We start from the raw sequence: 20800 nt of genomic DNA, 5'->3' as shown, positions 1-20800 counted from the left end.
GCCGGCCGGCCGTCTTTTGGGGTGACCCTGCCCTCGTCCGCCCGCAACTGGCGCAGTGATGTCTTTTTCTGGCCCCGACCGTGTCCTAGGGACAGTGAACGTGCAGCAAAACCTCGTCGCCGCACGAAAAAGGCCGACGCCGCGCCGCCGTGCGCAGAAGCGACCGCGGGTGACCCTGTCCCTGGCCGCCGGCCAACAGATCCGGTGGGGCCAAAGCCCGCACCCGAGGTCTGGGACTCACTTCTCTACACTCCACCACGGACGGGGGGGACCTGCTGATGAGGAACCCAGGGCACGGCCGGCGGTGGGCCTGGTGCGGCTTGGGCGGACACGGTGGCGATTGTTTCGCAATATTCTCCTTCCGCCGTGACCACCTCTGACGGCCAGGTCCGTCGGACGGTGCGGTTGCGCCTGCAATCGCCGACCCTTGCGTCGGACTCTACCCGACTTGGACCATTGTGTCTTAGCGAAGATCCAATCAACGGCCAGATCATCGTCTCTTTCTATAATTGATTGGACTGCCTGTCGTGGTACGGGTGAACTGCATGTTTCCATGTGTAACTGTCAGTCTTTCCCGGATGTTATGCCCTCCTCAGAAGACAATGCCCAACTATGACCACAAAGCACAGTATCAAGCACTGTCGTCGTTGGTCAAGTATAAGCATCCAATATCGGATGCTGGATATCAACCCCACAATTACTTTCACAAAAGGAAGAACGATGATTGTTTCATTCTTAAGATCTTTGCGTCTTTTTCCCACTACTGCATACCGCTATACTACAACCACTGACTTCCTTTTCGCAAAGTCAAAGATACAGGTGTCCCATCAGTCGGCACCATCTTGATCGTTCTCCTGAGATCCTCCCTGCGTTTGTTTGCCTTGCTCTCTCGCCTATGATCCTTGATGCCTGCAAAGACACTCGGCCGTCTCTTCGCTACAGTTAGACCGGTTGAGGTGCTTTGCAGTCTTACTGGATTGTATGCTTCGGCTGCAGAAATGGGCTGTGGCGCACCGATGATCGGGAATGATGGCCGACGTTGCTTGATGTTCTCAATCACACTTGACAGGCCCCCAATCGCCGTGATCGATGACTTGCGCACGTGATGGCCGAAGACTGAGGTTACTTTGTCCGTCAATATCTTTAGTGGTGCTCTCGACCCTTTTGATAAAGCAACGCTGCCGATCCCACTATCGTTTGAAGCTTTTCTTCTTGCGTAATTTGATTCCTGAAACGACTTTGATGTATCATCGGATGGATTTGAGAGTATACTGGGCAATGTGTTCATCTCGAAGGTCACCTTGCTCTCAGGTTTGTTGTGCTCACGAGCAAGCTGCTCGGCATCTGCGTTGATACGTTGGTAGAAGGCAGAGAAACTATCGGAGTCATCGATGCTCTGCTTGCATTTCACTGGCGACGGCGCGTTTTTCGTTTGGTTTGTTTCAAATACCTGACCTGGGAAAGGTGGTGAGATAGGTATACTCCCGCTTGTACTGCGCCTTCTTACGCCTGTCGACTCCGGTGTCAAAGACAGCTTGTATGGGAAGTTCAGTGCTCGCTCTTTGCCTTTCGGGCTATGGTGCCTTTCACGGGACGCGCTGTTTCTCATTGGAGACACGCTTGCCAAAGGCACGTTTGCTTTGTTACGAGATCTCTGGTACTCAAGCTCACGTTGTCTCGAGATCTGTCTGGGATTGAAGAAGAGCGGCTGCGGTACCAACTTCATCTTTTCCTTTATGCTGTTTGAAGACGCACTGTGCTTCCGGTTGCTGTGAGACTTCGTGTCCTCGTTGAACAAAGCATGGTATTCATTGGCCAAACGCTTCGCTTCATCAATGAGACTCTCATTTGACGACGGATCCAGGCTTCGATCGTCATATGCGTCGACGATATTGCTCTCATAGCCATTGAGTCGTCTCCTTGAGCCGGCGCGAGATTGCTGGCGAGATCTTTCGCGTGGCTCATAGTCAGATGTTGACGGTTCAGGTGAGCGTGTGATGCATATTTCTATCGGGACTTTCAGCTGTCTCTCTACTGGTGACAGAGTCATTCTCTTTTCATTGTTCATCCCGAAGTATCCATCGGACAATTTCGACCCTTGTTCCTCAGAATACTTGTTCGCCGGCAAGGGCCAATCTAAAGGCGTTGGAGATGGCAGGGTCGGACTTGGTATCATTGCAGTAAGTACTGGACTCCGGAGAGGCACAAGTCCCTCAAATGATTTGCTCACTCGGACGATCCGCTGCTGACTCAGTTTGTTCGCCACGGCCATCGCTCTCATCTCCTCCGGCAAGAGCTGGAGTGTTCCCGGGGAATGTAGAGCGGCTTTCCATACGAGCCATCAACGGGGCCGTCCGTAAATTGTGTTTGCTGTGCGGAGGTGGAAGTCGCATCTCTGGCAACCTTGGTGTGCTCGTCTTGGTCAAGGTATCCCTGCGCCTGACGCAACTGCATCCATTTGAGGAAGGCTTCGAAGCTCTCGTCCGCAGGTTCGTTAGAGACAGAAGCGGCTGACACAGTAGTTGGAGTGCTGGTAAGGCTGCGTGCGATTATACTGCTAGGATACAGATCCTCCTCGGGCATGTATGTGGGCTCCAGAGAATTCACAGCGAAGTCTGGAATAGCTGGGCCTGCGTCGTTCAGATACTTGTTGGTTGAAGCCGTTGGGATCGCTTTATAGCCAGGAGCTTCTATTCGATGGTCAGACTTTGAACCATATTCCCAAGAACGTGAGCTACACACCTGAAACATCGATAGCATTTGTGCCTGCTGCGAGAATGCTAGCAGATGCGACTGTGAGAATTGAGAAATGCATGATCACAGAATTTTTAATGTGGGGCTGGCCTATGCGCGTAGTGTAGATCTATATAGCAAGGTTGATATTGTGCACCTGAAAGAGGTTCAAGAACCGTCAGTTGGTCTATTGACCAGCGGTGGCGTCCGCTTTCGGCAACATTCTTTGTCCGAATGCGACGCCATGATTACGCGGTGCGCCGTCCGCTTTCAACATAGCACAATGACCAGACTTGGAACAAGATGATGTCGCAACGAAAGAAGTGGACGCGACACTGGCGTTGGTGTTCATGTCGACTTGTTATTTGACCCTTGGGATATGGCGGACGATGCCAAGACTCCGAGATCGGCTCGCGCCACCTCCGCAATCGGTGCAATCCCATCTGATAAGAAATCTCTGATTATCTTTGATCACGAACAACAAACATCCGCATCAAGACCGTCATGTCGCTGAAGTCTAGATCATTACACTACCAACAGTTCACCGTGTCCTTCCCTGACGAACGCATTGTTCTCGTCACTTTGAACAGACCAGACAAGCTCAACTGCATTGATCAGGCAACAAGCAAAGAAATTGCCAAGATATGGGAGCTGTTCGACCAAGATGACAGCTTGGTAGTTGGCATCATCACAGGCAATGGTAGAGCTTTCTGTACAGGTGCCGACCTAGGAGGTACGTTTAATCGAAGTACTGATCTGTTCCGCCCATAGTTGACATGTATCAGAGTGGAATGAGATGAACAGACGCGGCATCGTCAACGACATGTCAGCGCCAGGCCTTGCTGGCTTGCCACGCAGAGCAGGGAAGAAGCCCATCATCGCCGCCGTCAACGGTATCACAATGGGAGGAGGCTTCGAGATGGTCGCAAACTGCGACCTTGTAGTCGCTGTCTCCTCGGCCGTCTTCTCACTGCCCGAGGTGAAGAGGGGTATCGTTCCTGTCGCAGGCTGTTTACCTCGCTTGACCCGGACCCTTGGCCTGCAGCGAACGACGGATCTTGTACTTACGGGCAGAAATGTAACAGCCAAGACGCTGTTTGATTGGGGTCTTATAACTGAGTTGGTTGACTCTGCTGAAGAAGTTGTGCAGGCTGCCGTCAGGACCGCACAACTCATGTGCAAGAACAGTCCTGATGCTTTGATCGTTGGTCGTTTGGGCATCAGATTGAGCTGGGAATCTGGCAGCGTGGAGGGAACCGTGACTACTCTGGCCAATGAGTGGTATCCTCGTCTTGTCCAAGGCGAGAACTTCAAAGAGGGTATCAAGGCATTTACGGAGAAGCGCTCACCAGTTTGGGTATCTTCAAAGCTTTAATGCAACACTCTGAGTTATGACGCAATGTTCCATGTGGTAAGCGACAGCTAAGAAATGCCAGACGAACAGTGGAATGTGACCATCTGGAGTTCTTCGATGGAAAGTCTTCCCGAGCATCCGAATCGGCATGCCGAAGATCGGGAGGAGCGCTGATAGGTCGACGGGACTCTTATCCCAGCAACGCAGTCGAGTTTGTATGCTCTCAGGGTCAACTTTGCCGAATCACGAACCGCTCGTCTCTGGAAAAGCTGACCAAAGATGACGACGCGGCAGGAACAAGCGTTGATGTTCTTTCACAAGTCTATTGTGTTGAACAGATCCTTCGTGTAGTTTTAAAAACAACGTCTGCAAACAGCTTAATCACAAAGAATCTCCTCGGCCGCGTCCCTTGTGCTCGCCCAGACAGGCCATTGCAACGACCTCCATCGAAGATTCCGAGAACCAGCTAGTCGGAACCGGCTTGACGGGTGCCTTTCGACGCTATGAACAAACAACATCGAGGCAGCCGCTGACAACATTTGAACCGTGGGGTGTGATGACGAAAAATGGTATAAGGTCAGCTACGTGTTTCGATCCATATCTTACAGCTCGAGCATCTTTTGCAGATCGACGGAGCAGTCAGCTTTCTTGACTTCGTTCCTACCTTGTACATACATAACACCTTGCTTCTACGACACTCGAAATAATCTCTTTAAGAATTTTCTCCTCTTTCACGTTGCGTACGTAGACTCCCAACAACCTGGCAGAATTCGACATTACTTTCGCCATGAACAAGACACTGCACTGGCAGCAGCGGATCGCTCTTATTCGTCACAACCTCCACGCCGCTCACCGTTCAGGCGACTTCACATTCTTCAAGACTTTGCAAGCTCAAGCACTGTTCGATAATACCAATCATGTAGCCACTTTGTCGGCAACTCTTGGCGATGAGGTCGACGGTGTCCTCTCCGGGCTCGATGATCTAAATGCGTCCATTGCTCACGTCCACGAGGACGCCTTCAGAAACGTGTACAATAGTCTCAAGACATACCTTCACGAGTCTGGTGCCGCCAATGGTGGCTTCGATGAGAAGAGCAAGGTCTTCGTCGATGTGCAAATGCAGAAGCAGATGGCGGACCACGCAATCGACAAGGCAACCTCTTCTGCCATTGCACTTATTCAACAGCAACCAGCCTGCGTTCAGGACACTGCAGCAGCGGTCTGGATCACAGGGACCACTATCATTGCCGACAGTGTCGAAGTTGTTCTGCAACAGCTGGCTGCGCTTGAAAGCAACATGCACGACTTCATCCGACTAGAAGAAAGCTGGAATGGTGTCAAAGCCAGTGTCGGGTACAGCATCTCTGCGCTGAAGGGCGTGTTCAACCTCATGAGCGATGAGGCAGATTCCCCCGCTGTCGGCGCAGCCTCCCAGTCTTCCAGCTTCTCTGGTACCATGTTCCGTCGTTTGTCCAGCGCGTTCGGCTCTGGTCCAGCTCCGCACAGTCGATCAAACTCATCAGCCTCTGTTCCCACCAGTAGATCATCCTCTTTCTCAGGCGGAACGAACCATATTCGAGCGTCCTCCTTCCATGCTCCCGACTACAAGATGCCAAGCAGTTTCCGCAACAGCGCGTCTTCCGCTTGTCCTACTTCATTACCCGCTGGAAGTGGTTGGAGGTATACACATCTCGATACCATTCCTCCCACTCCTGGTGCTGGGGATATTGGTGATGAGGAGATCAACCCTTTTGACACTTCTGTTCCGCCTATGCCCGAGATGCCTAACCTTAGTGACATTAGATCCGAACAAGCTGTTATGTAAGCAGGAATCTGTTATTATATTGAGCAAGGCTCATTGTGGAACGGTTCGAACAATTACGTAATCGTGGGTGTATATAGTTGATGGAAGCCGGCGTAACCTGGAGTTTGTTGTTTTGTTCCTTCGTACATATAGTTCGATGCCTTAATGAGACATGTACATATTTCATAGATCGACGTATCAGGTTTTGTCATCACATCAGGACGTTTGAGATTTTGGCAGGCTACAGTACGCTCAGGTCACATGACTGCGCCGGCATTCGGACACTGGGCGACAACAAGATCTTCCTGTATCCTTGCGCCTTCGGTGACACGACTTGCCTCGGTGGCAAAGTTATGTTTTGTCGCGGCTTATCTTCAGGGTGAAGTACTGTGGATCATGTAAAGATTAATCGCTATCAACGTCACCCGGTCAAAACTCAAATATGTTTCTCCTGCACCTCAATCTCCCGTCTCCTTCTCACATCAGCATCCTCCCCATCATCCTCACTAGTAACAGAGTCTTGCCTTGCAACTTTGTGTTCGGCTTGCCCGCCCAATGGTTCGTCCACCGCGACCATGCTTCCTCTATCAATAGCAAACCTCGGTGGTCGCTCGATCCAAGTAGGATTCTGGGAACTCGTACTACTATTTCTCCTTCCATCGAAAGGTGCCTTCAGGAAGCTGACCCACGCCTTAAGGATTCCAAACTTGAAAAGCAGGAAGAAGGCTTCGATGCCTACGAAGCCGATGACGTACAACACAGCCACTGCAGTGTCTTGAGGTAGAATCAGTTTCTGAATCTTGGGTAGACAGACATCGGTATCGCGCTGTTGAAGAATGTACAACACCCAAGGAATGACAGCTGTCGGGTTTGTAAAGGCCGAGGTGGTGTATGAGTCGACCTTAAAGATGAAGATAATACACACAAAAGCGATGACGAAGATAGCCAATGCGACGATAGCGAGGGAGCGCCATTGCAGTAGCAGGACTTGCTTGACGCGGCGTACTGCTGTCCAGGCTTGACGTTTGCTAGACGCTGATTTGACAGAGTTGGCTGCGTTACTTCCAGAGGCTGGTTGACGACCGTGCATGGCGGCTGTGATGTAGACTTTTGCGCAGTATATGAAAGTTGCCAATTGCAATAGCAATGCAATGGCGCCAAAGCCGATCATCTCGCCCCAGTATGTTGAGGTAGACCCAACGTTGACATGGCAGTATCCTCCGAAGCGAAACGAAACACCAGACTTGGCGAGGACAGCGGCAGTCAAGCCGATCGAGATTGACCAGGCTGCGATATTGGCAGCAAGGATGGCGATCTTGCCAGGCACAATGTCCCAGCAGATCTGCAGATGCATAAACACTGAACGCACCACGATCCAGCAGACCGTGAACATGCCGCCAAAGACCACGAGTCCTCCACTGACAGCGCAAGCATTGCTGCTATTCATGTCGTTGGGCGTGACGGGATCAAAGCATTGTTCAGGTCTGCGAGCAAGCGGGACGATGAATCCAAGTTCCATGATCATGATTCCAACCAGGAGCGCGATATTCAAGAACGATCTTCTCGTCGCGACGGCAGGTAAGACTGCATACGAAAGCAGTAGGAAGCCACAGAGGACGAAGCCGACGACATTGACCCAGGCGGCTCCATCCGCCAATCGAGGAAAGTCGGACGAGTTTACCCAGTCAGACAGGGGGCATGGGACGCAGCATTTTGATCCCCTGCCAGTGAAGTCGAGAGGGTTCTTTGCGCAATTGCGTCCTCCGGTAACTGCCTTGGTCAGCGTGAGTCGAGGGCTCAGAGCCGTGCAGGAATTACGCACATCCTTCAGTATACGGATATAGAGACTCGCTGACGAAAGGCTCTGGGCAACCACCAGCGTCAAGTGTAATGTTCCCAAGTAGGGACAGTAGGTTAGTCGACATTTTGTGCTGGCTGGTGCGACGCGACGACGATCAAGCGCAGGTTTTGCAGGCTGCACTGTCCAGTAACCTTGAAGATCGACAGCTCGCCTCAAAGAAGTGGGCCAGCGTCTCGACCCTCGATCCGACCGTGAGTGAGACCATGCATGACAAAGGCAATTGGGTGTTTGCCGCATCCGGCGTGACAGAACAAAGCTTGAATTGTAAAATCTCGAGATGGTGGGTCGACATTCCTTACCTGAGCCAGATGCGACAAGGTGAGATTATAAGGAATGTACAAAGCCGTTCGTCAAGCGTTGATGGCGAAATCTCACAAAGTGCTCGCATTCATTCTCGAGTGACGACCCATTCATTTACGCTATGGGAAATGATCCCGTGGTGTGACCATGCCCAGCGTTGAATATGATTGCGCTGCGAACATACAGATGAGACTTATTAGGAGGCTTGGGCGAGTATGTGACCAGTGTGCAGACTGTGAGCCACACGAGGGTCCGAAGGATTAGCAGGAGACGACCATACATCTGCATTGATTATGGCAGATTTGAGAGGGACGCTTCTCCACGAGGTCATGACACTGAGCGCAGAACGAAGCGCTCATGGTCACGGTCACGATGTCAGACGAATGGTCGTCAGCAGCGCAATACAGTCACGTGGCAAGATGCAGCTAGACCGCCCAGATTTGACCATCTCGGACACATACGTTGCAGTGACCGAGAAGTTGAGTTGGCCGGTCCTGAGAGCGCTGACTCCATCAAGCACAGAAAATAGAGCAACAGCAGCGCCTAGATGAACCTGTTCGAAATGTCTGCAGGTTTGCGCGATCCAGGTGACTTACCGTGAGACCACCTTCATCCCCGAGATGTCTGACCTTTGTTAGGATTATTGCAAGAACAGAAATATCACATGCGCTATACATCAAGCGTTCTTTGCTTGATAATCCAACAGCGCAGAAATTCCTGGACGTGGTGCTGAGCACAGGCCTCTCGAATACACTAGTGTAGGAGTTCGCGCACGCATTCTGTATAGCCTGCTCCTCGCGTAAGCGTGACGAGACCGTGGTGGAGCCTTTCTCAAGAGAGACACACAGTAACGGCCTAGGTCAAGGTCGAATCGGTCATGTCCTGTGGGGTCCGGCCAACACTGTTGATGTTCGCTCAGTCACTGCAACCGCCGAGACCAGGGCGCAAGCATAGGCGAGTGTGCAGCTGGCAAGACCAGGGGAGAAGCAAATGAGGTAACGAGTGCACCGGAGACGACCTCGCGACAGTGCGTTTGAGACAGTGCGCATGCTTCGTTCAGAGACCGACGCCTGTGTTTGTCAGATGTAGCCTTATTGGTGCCGTCCACAGGCTCTCCAGCTCAGATCCCGAGCGCTATGAGTTGGCACAGTGAATTTCAAGTGTCGTCCTAGATTTTCCGGGTCAGACTCGCGCACTGGTTAGACCGAATGAAAACGCGTGTCTTTTGGGGTCGACGATAGGGAGGTGGAGGTGGTAGGGGGCAGGAACGTTCGAGCTCGGCGGGAGCAGTGGTAGGAATGCGGTCGAAGGAAGTCCATCAGCATTGCCATTCTCACGCCCGACGTGTGCGGGTTGTAGGTCCTTGCTCTATTCCCAATGGCTGGTCCTGACAGGTGACGCACAGTCAGGCCTCTTTGTTATGTTTCCTCGCTCTTGCGCTGATGAACTTCTTGACTGGTCTTGTCTCTCGATGCCGGTGCAGAGATTGGGGGAGCGCGGCGGGGAGTGGTGCCGACCGGGCAGACGGGAGGACAGAGAAGGGTGGCGGCGGGCCGGAAGACGAAAGAATTGGTGGAGGGAAGCGCCATTGCCCGACGCGGGTTGCTCGAAGACACTCGAGAGCGTCATTGTTGTGTTTGTGGTTTCCAAGCTCTTTCTTCATTTGATTCTGGCGACGCGAAAGCGGCGCTTCTACAGTGCGACCAGATAGGAACGCGCGATGCGCGAGGGCGCGAGGGGCGAGGTCGAGTCAAGGACGAAAGCGAAGCCTCGAGGGGGGGCAGGCGCGAAGTGCTGGGGAGACAGTGCCTTCTCCATTGGGAGTGACTTGAGCCGTTTGTCCAGCAGCCGGGTGCCGCAGCTCGGGCCATCCGGCAAGCGCGTCATCCGAATTGCCCGGGGTCCGGCGCCGCTTCCATCTTCCGTTCTGTGCCTTTCTCGTCTTATGCAGTAATTTCCCCTCCGACTTTCTTGCTCCACGTCAACATGATTTCAAAGCGAGCCTTTCTCTGCATTAATGGCAAGATGATGCGCTGTGTACATAAGGTGAGCGACATGTAGGTGTTCTCTTCCTCTCATCACTGCTCTTCTTCCTTGACGCCGCTCAATCCTTCGCGTCTCTCTTTTCCAACTTCAGATATCGATCCAACATGGCACCCACAATCCTCGTCATTGGCGCAACTGGCAACACAGGTGCAGGCGTAGTCCACTCGCTGCCCGAATTGCTCAAGAAGAGCGAATCCCTGTCCAACCATCGCATCCTCTGTCTCACCCGAACAATCGGCAGCGACAAAGCAAAGAAGCTCGCAAAGCTTCCTGGTGTTGAGTTCGCCGAGAAGAACTGGGTTGAGATCGATGACGCTTGGCTCAAGGAGCACAACGTCGACAGAGTCTTCCTCGCCTCAGCCGTCGACCCAGCTCAATTCGCAAACGAAAGTCAGTTCCTCGTCAACTGTCTCATCGCTGGCATCAAGTATGTCGTGCGCATTTCCACCACGGCTGCCAACGTCACCTCCGACTGTCGAGCTTTCTACCCGCGCAACCACTGGGCTATCGAACAGCTTCTTAGCTCGCCGGAGTTTGAAAAGCTGGCATGGTCATCTCTCCAGCCTAACGTCTTCTGGAGTTTCGTCTTTGGGCCAGCCGCCGGCTTCATCAAGAACTATCGCGAGACTGGCAAGCAGAGCACCTTGTCAATGATGATCAACGCCGACGTAGGTGTTGCACCCATCGATGCAGAGGAGGTCGGTAATTTTGCCGCTACCCTGCTTGCACAGGATGACGTGACTTCCCACAACAAAAGGAAGTACGTCTTGAACGGACCTGAAGACATCACAGGCAACCAGATCGTCGAGCTTGTTGAGAAGCATGTCGGCACCAAGGTTGAGAAGGTAGCCTTTGGGGACGTGTCCTTCATCGACACTACGGCCGATCAGGCTCCTGACAACAAGCACCTCATAAAGTCAATCAAGAACGCTCCTCGCACTTCGTGGGAAGGAAAGGCCAAGGCCGAAACGACGAGCAAGGAAGTGCTAGATTTGTGTGCACCCAAGCTCACTGGCGCTGAAGCCCTGGAGCAAATGCTGCAAGAGTAGACCGCCATTACGTAGTCTCGTTAATTCATTTATTCTCTTATCTTTTCCATACCTCACCCTTGTCAGGATCTTTGGGTTGGTCACAGTTGCCGAAGGACTCTCCAGACTGCGCTCTACTCGAGTCTGACAGCCAAGACTTGAATTTGGAACTTCCGGCATCCTGCTGTGAAGCAGATCACATCACGACCCGAAGCGCTTCCGTGACATTTTATCTTTGAGACCATCTTGTATACGTTGAAAGCTCATTGCGGTTCTGCAACAGTTCGCACTGATTGAACGGACCTGATCTTTACTGTCACATAGCCTGGCCCCTTATGTCATCTCCCCTCGCAGCAGCCCAGTGACCCGTTACTCCCTGAGATCTCGATCGATGGTACGCACTACAGCAGGATCAAGATGTGGTGCGAGCAAAATGTCGCACACACCGAGAGTAATGTATCGTGATCCCAACACACCCAAGCCGCAACATCAAACAGTAGCACTATTAAAAACGCGCTAGGTAGCACTGGTCGCGCCTGAAGACTTGCTCGTCGTGCTTGTCTTTGTAGTACTCGACTTTACAGTGGTAGTAGTGCTCGCCTTCCCACTACTCGACCCACTGCTCGTCCCACTAGTCTTCGAACTCGAACTCGAGCTCCCCACCGTAGAACTCGACTTCGTACTCGTAGAAAGCGTACTACCCACACCAGCAACATGAGTCTTCCAATACGACACCAACGCCGCATCAGCATCAGCCTCATGAGCATACGCATCCAAATTTGCGAAGAAGTCTAATTTGTCATTGATTGCTGAGTCAGAAAAGGCACCTGTGCGGGCGGCGAGATCGGAGGCTGGGTAGGAGACTGCGCGGTAGCGGGGTTCCATGGGGTCGAGGAAGCGGGTTGTGTCGTTGTAGCCTAGGTCTGCTAGGACGGTGACGTTAAAGGCTGCCATCATCTCGTGATCCTGTTTTAAATGTGTCAGTCTGCTGGTCTGTTGTGACAGCTTGCTGGTCGCTTACCTCGTGTATCAGGTTGTGACAGTGGAACATATAAAGCCCTGTCGCAAATTCAGTATGACTGTATCACTCTGACTTTAGATAGCTGCGAAGACACGTACCATCCCATGGAGCATATCTCGCGATTACCTTGACAGTTTCTCCAGTGTCAAGCCATATGACATCTTTCAATGACACCGCTTCGTAGGGCAGGACTTGACCTCGGCCTCCAACCCGACTGGTGATTTGGAAGTCGACCTGCGTGGCATTAATTCAGCATCTTCCCCTGGAGGTTTCCAACGAAGAGACGGAAGCTTACAAGATGAATGTGGATAGGATGCGACCAGCCTCCGCCTCCGTTCTTGAGTTCCCACACTTCAATGGCTCCTCGCTCAGGCTTTGCCAACACACGAGCCTCGGGGCCATCAGACCAGACATGATCATTGATCTGCCACCTGCTGTTGCTATGCTGGAACTCGAAGCTTCGGTCGATGCCAGTCTTCGGGGTCGGGAAAGGCACTGTTCGCAAGACAGCAGGAAGTTCGTCCTTGGACACTATGCCTGTAGTGGCGGTACCCACTACGAATCCTGTCAAAATGTTAGCTTCGAGAGATCTGTCTCACCCAAGGAGATGACTCACGCATGACTTTGTCAGTACTGTTGTAATCAATATCAGCAGCGACTTGTCGATTATTCTTCAGCGTCACGTTTTGACCGCTGAAGCCAGTGAAGTCAAAAACGATCTCCCACCTCTCAGCAATGGAAATGTCAAGCTGAGTGGTTTTGACGGGACTCTGGGTCAAGCCCGCGTCGGATCCGACGACGGTCATCTGGGACCTCGTGCCGGGTGTCTTGTCGGGCTCAAAGTAAAGTTGATATGACCGACTGATACCAGTGTTCAATACACGAAACCGGTACTTTCGTGGTTCTACCTTCAAGAAGGGCCATGGTTGTCCATTCACGTGGAAGACGTCTCCCTAAGTTAAGTTATCAGTCACTGAAGATGGTTGGTCAATACGCCAGCGTGTACTCACATATACACTGGTCTCCTCGTTGTTCGCTTCAGGGTCCCAGAGGCTTCCGTCAGGATTGTATCGCTTGGCTGCCAGAGCTAGCGGTATGTCGAAGTCGCCTTGAGGCAGTCCTGGGATCTTCAGCTCATCGGGATCATGCAGGATGTAAAAGCCTGCTTGACCGTAGTATGCGTTTTCCTGTCGTTCGTGATGTCAGCTGCAGCCCGGCAAGAAAAGAAGAAGCATAGCCGTACGGCAGTGTGGTCGATTGCATGATCATGGTACCAAAGAGTCCTTGCATTCTGCCCGTTAGGATAGTAGTAGTCCTTGTACTGTCCCGGCTCAGTAGTATCTTCAGCCCAGCCGTCAAAGGGAGCACGAGCTATTGTTCGAATGTCAGCGATGAGCAGCATTAGCAGGGAGATTTTACCGACTGTAAGAACCATGAAGATGGACTGAGTTTGCACGATCGCCATTGTTGATGAAACGCACAACCGCCTCACGACCTCTCGTCATGTGGAACGTTGGACCTGGGTTTTGACCATCGTAGCCGACGAGTCTAGTCTTGCCCAATTTGGGATAGACTTGGACTTCAAGAGGCTTAATCTCGACTTCGTAGTAGTCCATAGGCAATCCAGTGGCTGGGCTTGTGTGTGTCCTGCATAATCTTGTCAGCAATGACCATGAGGCGAGCTTGCACTGTGTTGACTTACTTCAGGGGCACCTTCACGATAGGAATGGGCAAAGCGACCTGGAAGATCTGATCGTACACAGGGCTCAGCCATGGAAAGTCCGCAACTGCAACCGTGGCGTAGAATGCCAGGAGAGTCAGGAGTCGGGAGGTCATATCGGCGATGAACTGGACCGAAGTATGTTTCTTGTTGGATGCTTGACGCTGAAAGAAGTCTAAGCATCAATTTGTTGCTCAGGTAAGGTCATACGCGAATAGAAGAGAGATGTGATTGATGCTTGATTAAGCGACGGCTGGATTACTTATACCTTCATCTCCCGGAGAATCTCTGTCGTTTGTCAATCTCATGCGTTCGCCGACTTGGCTTTGGCAGTCCGCTTCATCGAAATCCTGCCGTCTTCAAACACAACGGGTGATCACACCATGATGAGCCTAGATCGCAAGTGTGAGCGTCTCGTTCTCAGAAAGAGAATTACAGAGAAGAGTCCAGTGTACTGAACATTGATCGAGCCAATGGCTGAGCCGACATGTGCTTTCGTAGAGAGCTTACTTCGGTGGCTTCGTCTCTATTGCTTCAGTCTCTGCGCCTCCGACACCTGACACCGCCCTCATAGCATCCTCCTCAACTAGGGGGTGGGTCTAGAGCGCACGAAAGTGGCTCTCCAAAAAGGAAGTCAGCTCGCGATTACTGATTCCTTGGGCTCGGCATGTTCATCGACCCGGATGTGCGCTATGAAGTTCTGCTACATCTAGAGAGAATGAGGCGTCCAGGACAGCAATATTGACTGCACTCCTCGGGGCTACTCGATACATGAAGGTTAGTCACAAGACTCAGGTCGAAGCCAGATGTGCCACTGTGGACTAGTCTTCGAGGACTGTGCTCGGGACCGTGGGTCAGAGCTGACAAGACAGATCCTGACCAGATCCTGAAGCTTGATATTGATTCTTGTATTTCTCCTCTGAAACAAGCTTGTCAGCCAAATATGTGCCGCCAAGAATCTTGGTTTCCGTACCGTCAAGAAGGATTCCGCTACTGTCACATGTATTTGAAGACGCAGATGGTCCCACGTGGGGGTTGGTTTCTGACATACACCCTTACGCTTGGCCCAGAGCTGATCCACTTCGAGACGTATCTTTCTCCAGCTTCACGTCTGTCCATTTCAGGCTAACGCATCACCTTGCATGGTTTTTAATCACGATAGACCGAGCTATTCGTCTTCTTACCCTTGACACCTCTTGCGAACGTCCATTCTCGCGCATGAAGTATCGTGACCAATTGCTGCAGTAGCTGGCAAAGCTGAGTAAACAAGATCCATGGGTCATTGATTTTACATCGGAGGCATTGGCCGTCCAGTCGAGATCGCGCCAAGGTAAGTCGGCACTGTGCCACAGAGACATCTATGTCCCGTTAGCAGTCAATTATCAGTTTTCCAGTAAGGACCACGGCGATCTGGCGGGGGCAGCCCTGTGAAGGAAGGCTCATTCGGGTTTAACGTGTGTGAAGGCGAATTAGTACGCGTGGCAGCTCTGGGCATCGACGACATGTGTTGATATATGAGTCAACCTCGAGCAGCAGTGCTCTAGACCTTCTATCACTACTCAACAGCTTCTCTGTTTACAGGTGTTTTGTCAGTACACTCCGCGAGATATTCAAGATGAGAATCAGCAAGATCGGGGCTGCGGTCGCCAGCTACTGGTAAGTCGCTAGCCTTCGGAATCTTTGACGATGAAAACTAATAATCACTAGTGTGCTCACAAGTGCCCTACCTCACGATGGCGATGATGACAAGAAGTCCACGACCACGACCGAACTCGAGGACCACCACACCAAGACGGAGAGACCTGAGTCATCGTCAACTGTCACAGGTGGCTTCCTAAGCACAACCACTTTCACTACCACGCTTAACGGCAGCCATCATGGGTTCAACTCTAGCATGCTCCATAACGCCACTCATACCTTGACGAGCATTTGCAACAACACTACAACCACGCTTGTAGAGGTTGTTACGACAAAGACCGATGCGTAGCGCCAGACTCTGGGGGGCCCCAGCTACGAGCTGATCTGGAGGCGTAGTGGTCCACTGCGAAAGCATGAAGGACGGCAGAACTTTCGCCTGTGTTTTGGAGTTGTCGTCTGCTTTTTTTCTGTCGTTATCGTGTATTTTCATTCTTGCCAAATCGGAGTTTTTACATGTCTGAATTCGATTAACGTCACTGCGTGACGTTCCCAAGTTTTGGTCGTGCCCTAGAGCTAAGTTGGTCGCGCGTGGGGTTGTGGACGCTCCTTGGGCAAGCCCCAGATTCAGAACAAGTCCGCAAAGATTCTGTCGAGCATGGTTGCCAGAGATCCACGTGTCAAGATGTGACCAGGAAACCTCGAACGTCTCTGTAGCGATTATGCAGCCACCAGACTTGAAAAATAGGCGTCGATGGAAGATGTTCCTGGTTCGAGCGAATGCGTTGTACCAGGGCGTGACCGAAAGCGGCTGGCAGCGGGTCAATTGTAGCAAAGCTGCCTCTCAGAGCGACTGCATGTATACCGACATGAACGCGGCAGAGCGACACGGAGATCGCGAGGCGCAAGACACTGAGAAGCGCCGTTCGAGTATTGGCAAATGGCTGAGCAGACATGCAGACGCATGACCGAGACTTATCGACAGGGCAACCACGGTGCCGGAACAGGGTTTAGGGCTGCAGCAAGCCATACAGGTACATGACCAAAGTCTGTCAGCAAGGCGTCTGCTATGTCTGGCTGGGTCATGACGCTGCAGCGAAGTCTGGGATGAAAGCTTGCAGTTGCAAGCATTGCTGAGGAAGAGAGAGGTAAGCGCCAAGTCTCGGGCGTCTTGGCTGATGCTTACTAAGAGCCTCCGCTCTGGACTTGACAACACTCCAGGCTCGCAAGTGTATTACATCTCAACTGCGAGTCTGACAGAGACTTCGAACACCGATGACATGTTTCTCGTACCTCACAGAGAAACGATTCTGATCATCAGATGCATGCCAGTATCGCGGCAGGATCGAGCGCAAAATCAATAAAGTCAAAGATGTGACAAGGCTGCTCGTCGATAAGTGATGGACTAGCATATACCTGACCAACAACTCACGAGTCTTCACCTTCAACATCAGCAGGCTCAGACCATCGCTCACCACGCTGGCCGTAACTCTGGTATCATAAAACACCCCTTCGGCTTGAAGACCTCTTTGAAGCTAGACGACAATCAGGCCACTCAAGCAAGGTAAGCTATATATCTCGACCATCTCCAGACCACTCGAAGGCTTCATTCTACTTGGCCATCTTGAGCAAAGCAAGCCTTCGGACAATGCATACTCTGGTCGGTCCCCATGCATTTCTTCCCGCGCTCCCTCCCTAAATTTGCACTGACCTTCAGCACCAAGAAGCCCACCTTCGCGTTCGCGTGTCTCCTTGGAGCAGCTTCTGCAGTCGCCATAGCAGCACCTGGCCTCGAAAGACGATCTGGCAAGCCAACTGGAGGACCAGCGAAGGCGAATGTCATCATCTATGCCGGGCCAGCCACCTGTGCTGACCCCAACACAGTATGTCAATCCACTTCCCATCTCAAGGTCTCATGCTTAACACCTTCCAGCCTCCACCCACTGATGGCAGTGCTGGTATCGCCAAAACTTACTTGAGCGTGACTGAAGACATATGTACCATCATCAACCCAGTTCTTGGTCTCACCGGAGCTGTCACTGCAGTTCTGACTCAGGGTCCAAAGACTGGCACTGCAGGTTGCTGTAAGATTCACATTCACTCTTGCTTCCAAAGACGGAAAGCTGATGTGAAGCAGATATCGAGATGTTTAAGGAGTCTGGATGCGGATTGACGCTTAGCAATCAATTCCATGGGTGGCCGTTTGATGGTATTGGAGTCGGGAATCACATGGGCTGTGCAAATGCTGTTGGCGGATTTAGCTATGGAGCGGTGACTCTGCTCTGTGTTTAGGATGTGTGAATCCAAGTACGTCAATGTGTCAGAAATCTTCACAACTTTTGACAAGGACGATGCGCTCCTGTGCATCACGTAAAATGAATACACAGGTTCTCACAAAAGGGGCATGCGAGATGTAGAGAGCCGAATTCAGACGAAAAGCTTCCCAGACTGGAAATCATCAACGCACACATACTGCCAACACATCACCACAAGCTCGCAAAAGACGTTCAAAATGAATTCCCAATCTTCGCAAGACATTACAAATATCCTCATTGCCGGATTTGCAGTCTTGGTACTGCGAAAGAAGATCATTGTGACACGAGTGCGGCACGATCAGGGTGCTGCTCACAGCGTACTACATGACCGCAAAGGCATTGCGGGGAAGCTTGAGTGCCAAGGCCAGCCTCTCGGTCGCGTCTCGTCCGCCATTCAAGTCGATCACCCTCACGCCAACTCAGTTCATTGTCCGGCGGCAGCCACTGCGATGATGGGCTCACGCGCGCTCACATCCAACATCAAGGCCATGTTGAGTTTCCTCATTCTACACTGCAACCGAGACTATTCCACCCGTCAGCCGAAGAAACAAACCGTGTTCCGAGAGACGATGTGGTTGCGACGCGACTTCCTTGACTGAGACAGGCGCACAACAAGCGACTGGCCATAAATCCTAGGAAGGACCTGGAAAGACGAAGTAGGTACGCGAGACAATATACAAGCGTTGTCTCCAAGACGCAGGAGCGAGGCAGAGTGAGTCCAATTGATTGCTGTGTTGACGAGACAGGAATGTAGCGCAGGCACGCATACCGCTCGCCAGGAATGCGCCCTCATCTCCCGCCCTCTACAAGCTCCCCATTGTTGCGCCCTCAACTGTCGCATCTTTTTCCCTATTCCTTCCGCATCCAATACTGGCCTCTGCCCATCAAGACTGTCGCAGACACGTCGCACCTGTCTCGTCGCATACCAGGGATTCCGCAAGACTTGCATCATGCCTCCCAAACGCAAAGGCGTAGTGAGCTACTCTGATTACGCCTCGGGCTCTGAGATCGAGACAAAACCCGCAAAGCAGACGAAGAAATCACCCACCAAGAAGCTGACGTTTGAAGAGAAGGGTTATGGCAAAGGAAAGGCCATCTCTGACAGCGAAACTTCTGGTCCGGAAAAGAAGAAGGCCAAACTCCCTACAAGTCGCCGCGGAGGGGACCCTTCTCCAACACGCCGCAGCACTCGCGCCACCTCGAAAGCTCGCCAGCCTCCTCCACCCGCCAAAGCTCCACCACTGCCAACTCCTCCCACCACCATGAGCGGCTCCAGAAGCCAGTCTACAAGCCGCAGAGGGCGCCATCCATCACCCTCAGCCATGGACACTTCCAAGCTCCCCAAACGTACTCGCACCGTCTCTCCTCGCAAGCGCCTCATCGAAGACTCCCCACCGCCCGAAGACAAGATGGACCCGTTCCCTAAGAGGCGCCCTCCGATGACCGTCACCGACAAGCCCGCCGTTCGCAACTGCTACGGCGAAAAGGTGCCTCCACCCGTCGACACTCAACAAAAGATGCGCCAAGCACTCAACTTCCTGTCGGACGAAGGCGTCGAGAACTGTCAAGACTTTGAGCAAAAGCTGGCCGCTCTCGAGGAGTGGCTCCGCAAGAACCATCCCGCCATGGACGGCATCATTCCAGAAGGCGAGGAAGATGTCGAGAGGCTCTGCCGCAGAGTCGAGTACATGATCTGGGTGCACAAGCGGCGCATCGAAGAAGGCGCCGACCAGTGGTTCTCGCGCGACCAGTTCCCGCATTCAAAGACCTTCTACACGCCCATCAGACCTGGCAAGAACGACGGCTGGCGCCTCAACCCGGATGGCTCCATGATCAACAGGCCAGAGCACGCCAAGCTGCAAGTCATGGTGCAACAGGACAGGGAACGTGCAGCAAAGCAACGCGCCGAACAAGCTGCCAAAGATGCCGCCGCCACTGCCGCTGCTGCACTGGCGCCAAAAGCTACTTCCGCTTCCAGGGCGCCTGCTAAACAGCCCGTTCGATCCAGGTCTCCCGCCAAGCAGACTGCCGCTTCTAGTGAAGACTCTGCTGCTGCTGCTCCCGATGCGCCCACTCGTGCAAAGTTTGGATTGCCTTATCCCGAATTCTGGCACCGCAAGGAAGCCGCTCGCTTCCCCTATGGCGAGACTCCCTACATGGAACGTGTCTACAGCAATCAAATCGACGCCGACCTTGCTCGTGGTAAGTCTCGTGCGACTGTCCTCACGTCATGAGACAATTGCTGACCCTTTCACACAGGCAGAGAATCAAGAGAAGCTATCCAAGCTGGCTCTCTCTACCCGATCAAGAAGATGTACAACAACTTTCTCGGTATGTTGCCCTTGTCTGGAGGAAAGAACAAGGCTGGTCCACCCTACGATCCTTACAAGCTGCCTGACGTCTCGGACGATTTCCTCGATGAACAAGAGCAGAAGCACGGTTTCCTCGGTTGGTATGACAAGGGCACGGGCGACAAGAGAACAGCTGCAGATGCTGCACTGCAAGCACCAAAGTCACCTGCCAAACGGACCAGATCTGGTAGGAACGCTACATGAGAGGGCCGTTTTTGACTTTCAAACAGCGTGTGCATTTGGGCTGCATTACTTTCTCGTTCCTGCATCTATCATGATTTCGTAGTCTGTTTCCAGTCTACTATACCCTTTAATTTACTCGCGTTGTTTTTTGTCTGTTTCGTTCACTCATTTGTTCGCGCCAAGTGAAATGCCTGTCATCCCAGATCCACCCGGCTCTTCTTCGAAGCACACTAAATTCTTCACACAACTCTACAATATCTGACTGCCAGAGACAGATGATAGACGCCGACAAGATGATGTCTATATCGTAGTCTACGCGGGCTCTAAATCACGCCCAGCCTGGCAGAACGAGGTCCCACTCCCGCAACAAAGCGAATGTGTTTTGAGACAGCTACCAAAGAGACCTTTTCACTCAACTCAACGTACTTCACAAAAGATGCAGGTGAATG

General features: G+C 52.3%; 10 protein-coding genes across 10 annotated transcripts; 6 read left to right on the top strand and 4 right to left on the bottom strand.

The window, feature by feature from the left end:
- Window positions 1-667: 667 nt before the first annotated feature.
- On the bottom strand, window positions 668-2738 carry AUEXF2481DRAFT_463396 (uncharacterized protein). Its single transcript, XM_013484654.1, has one exon. The coding sequence runs from the start codon at window positions 2279-2281 to the stop codon at window positions 779-781; it is 1503 nt and encodes a 500-aa protein (XP_013340108.1). The 5' UTR covers window positions 2282-2738; the 3' UTR covers window positions 668-778.
- On the bottom strand, window positions 2278-2815 carry AUEXF2481DRAFT_32996 (uncharacterized protein; the record flags this gene model as incomplete). The annotated part of the gene is made up of 2 exons (XM_013484583.1): window positions 2278-2690; window positions 2743-2815. The coding sequence occupies 2 exons, from the start codon at window positions 2813-2815 to the stop codon at window positions 2278-2280; spliced, it is 486 nt and encodes a 161-aa protein (XP_013340037.1).
- A 422-nt stretch (window positions 2816-3237) lies between these two features.
- Window positions 3238-4108, top strand: AUEXF2481DRAFT_32995 (uncharacterized protein; the record flags this gene model as incomplete). Its single annotated transcript, XM_013484582.1, has 2 exons — window positions 3238-3466; window positions 3519-4108. The coding sequence occupies 2 exons, from the start codon at window positions 3238-3240 to the stop codon at window positions 4106-4108; spliced, it is 819 nt and encodes a 272-aa protein (XP_013340036.1).
- A 766-nt stretch (window positions 4109-4874) lies between these two features.
- On the top strand, window positions 4875-5912 carry AUEXF2481DRAFT_32994 (uncharacterized protein; the record flags this gene model as incomplete). Its single annotated transcript, XM_013484581.1, has 1 exon — window positions 4875-5912. The coding sequence occupies one exon, from the start codon at window positions 4875-4877 to the stop codon at window positions 5910-5912; it is 1038 nt and encodes a 345-aa protein (XP_013340035.1).
- A 415-nt stretch (window positions 5913-6327) lies between these two features.
- Window positions 6328-7816, bottom strand: AUEXF2481DRAFT_8478 (uncharacterized protein; the record flags this gene model as incomplete). The annotated part of the gene is made up of 2 exons (XM_013484563.1): window positions 6328-7661; window positions 7714-7816. 2 exons carry the CDS (start codon window positions 7814-7816, stop codon window positions 6328-6330), a joined length of 1437 nt encoding a protein of 478 aa, XP_013340017.1.
- Window positions 7817-10022: 2206 nt separating this feature from the next.
- Window positions 10023-11167, top strand: AUEXF2481DRAFT_43991 (uncharacterized protein). The gene has a single exon (XM_013484611.1). It carries the CDS (start codon window positions 10203-10205, stop codon window positions 11145-11147), a length of 945 nt encoding a protein of 314 aa, XP_013340065.1. The 5' UTR covers window positions 10023-10202; the 3' UTR covers window positions 11148-11167.
- A 217-nt stretch (window positions 11168-11384) lies between these two features.
- AUEXF2481DRAFT_101643 (uncharacterized protein) lies at window positions 11385-13983 on the bottom strand (the record flags this gene model as incomplete). Its single annotated transcript, XM_013484653.1, has 9 exons — window positions 11385-12092; window positions 12148-12185; window positions 12246-12381; window positions 12443-12711; window positions 12764-13100; window positions 13158-13334; window positions 13391-13518; window positions 13571-13794; window positions 13850-13983. 9 exons carry the CDS (start codon window positions 13981-13983, stop codon window positions 11643-11645), a joined length of 1893 nt encoding a protein of 630 aa, XP_013340107.1. The 3' UTR covers window positions 11385-11642.
- Window positions 13984-15434: 1451 nt separating this feature from the next.
- AUEXF2481DRAFT_83048 (uncharacterized protein) lies at window positions 15435-15854 on the top strand (the record flags this gene model as incomplete). The annotated part of the gene is made up of 2 exons (XM_013484628.1): window positions 15435-15523; window positions 15575-15854. Exons 1-2 carry the CDS (start codon window positions 15483-15485, stop codon window positions 15852-15854), a joined length of 321 nt encoding a protein of 106 aa, XP_013340082.1. The 5' UTR covers window positions 15435-15482.
- A 1228-nt stretch (window positions 15855-17082) lies between these two features.
- Window positions 17083-17852, top strand: AUEXF2481DRAFT_43986 (uncharacterized protein). Its single transcript, XM_013484610.1, has 3 exons — window positions 17083-17385; window positions 17436-17586; window positions 17640-17852. Exons 1-3 carry the CDS (start codon window positions 17173-17175, stop codon window positions 17792-17794), a joined length of 519 nt encoding a protein of 172 aa, XP_013340064.1. The 5' UTR covers window positions 17083-17172; the 3' UTR covers window positions 17795-17852.
- A 915-nt stretch (window positions 17853-18767) lies between these two features.
- AUEXF2481DRAFT_8473 (uncharacterized protein) lies at window positions 18768-20372 on the top strand (the record flags this gene model as incomplete). Its single annotated transcript, XM_013484562.1, has 2 exons — window positions 18768-20019; window positions 20077-20372. 2 exons carry the CDS (start codon window positions 18768-18770, stop codon window positions 20370-20372), a joined length of 1548 nt encoding a protein of 515 aa, XP_013340016.1.
- Window positions 20373-20800: the final 428 nt, after the last annotated feature.

The sequence above is a fragment of the Aureobasidium subglaciale genome, assembly GCF_000721755.1.
Source record: "Aureobasidium subglaciale EXF-2481 unplaced genomic scaffold scaffold_28, whole genome shotgun sequence".
Classification (NCBI taxonomy): domain Eukaryota; kingdom Fungi; phylum Ascomycota; class Dothideomycetes; order Dothideales; family Saccotheciaceae; genus Aureobasidium; species Aureobasidium subglaciale.
The sequence above is the reverse complement of the archived record's forward strand: the minus strand, read 5'-3'. Positions and strand labels throughout refer to the sequence as shown.

Coding starts and splice junctions, on each gene's coding strand:
- AUEXF2481DRAFT_43986 (XM_013484610.1), top strand. CDS start 17,173: ATGCATTTCTTCCCGCGCTCCCTCCCTAAATTTGCACTGACCTTCAGC. Junction 17,386..17,435: donor CCTGTGCTGACCCCAACACA/GTATGTCAATCC, acceptor AACACCTTCCAG/CCTCCACCCACTGATGGCAG. Junction 17,587..17,639: donor GACTGGCACTGCAGGTTGCT/GTAAGATTCACA, acceptor GATGTGAAGCAG/ATATCGAGATGTTTAAGGAG.
- AUEXF2481DRAFT_43991 (XM_013484611.1), top strand. CDS start 10,203: ATGGCACCCACAATCCTCGTCATTGGCGCAACTGGCAACACAGGTGCA.
- AUEXF2481DRAFT_463396 (XM_013484654.1), bottom strand. CDS start 2,281: ATGAGAGCGATGGCCGTGGCGAACAAACTGAGTCAGCAGCGGATCGTC.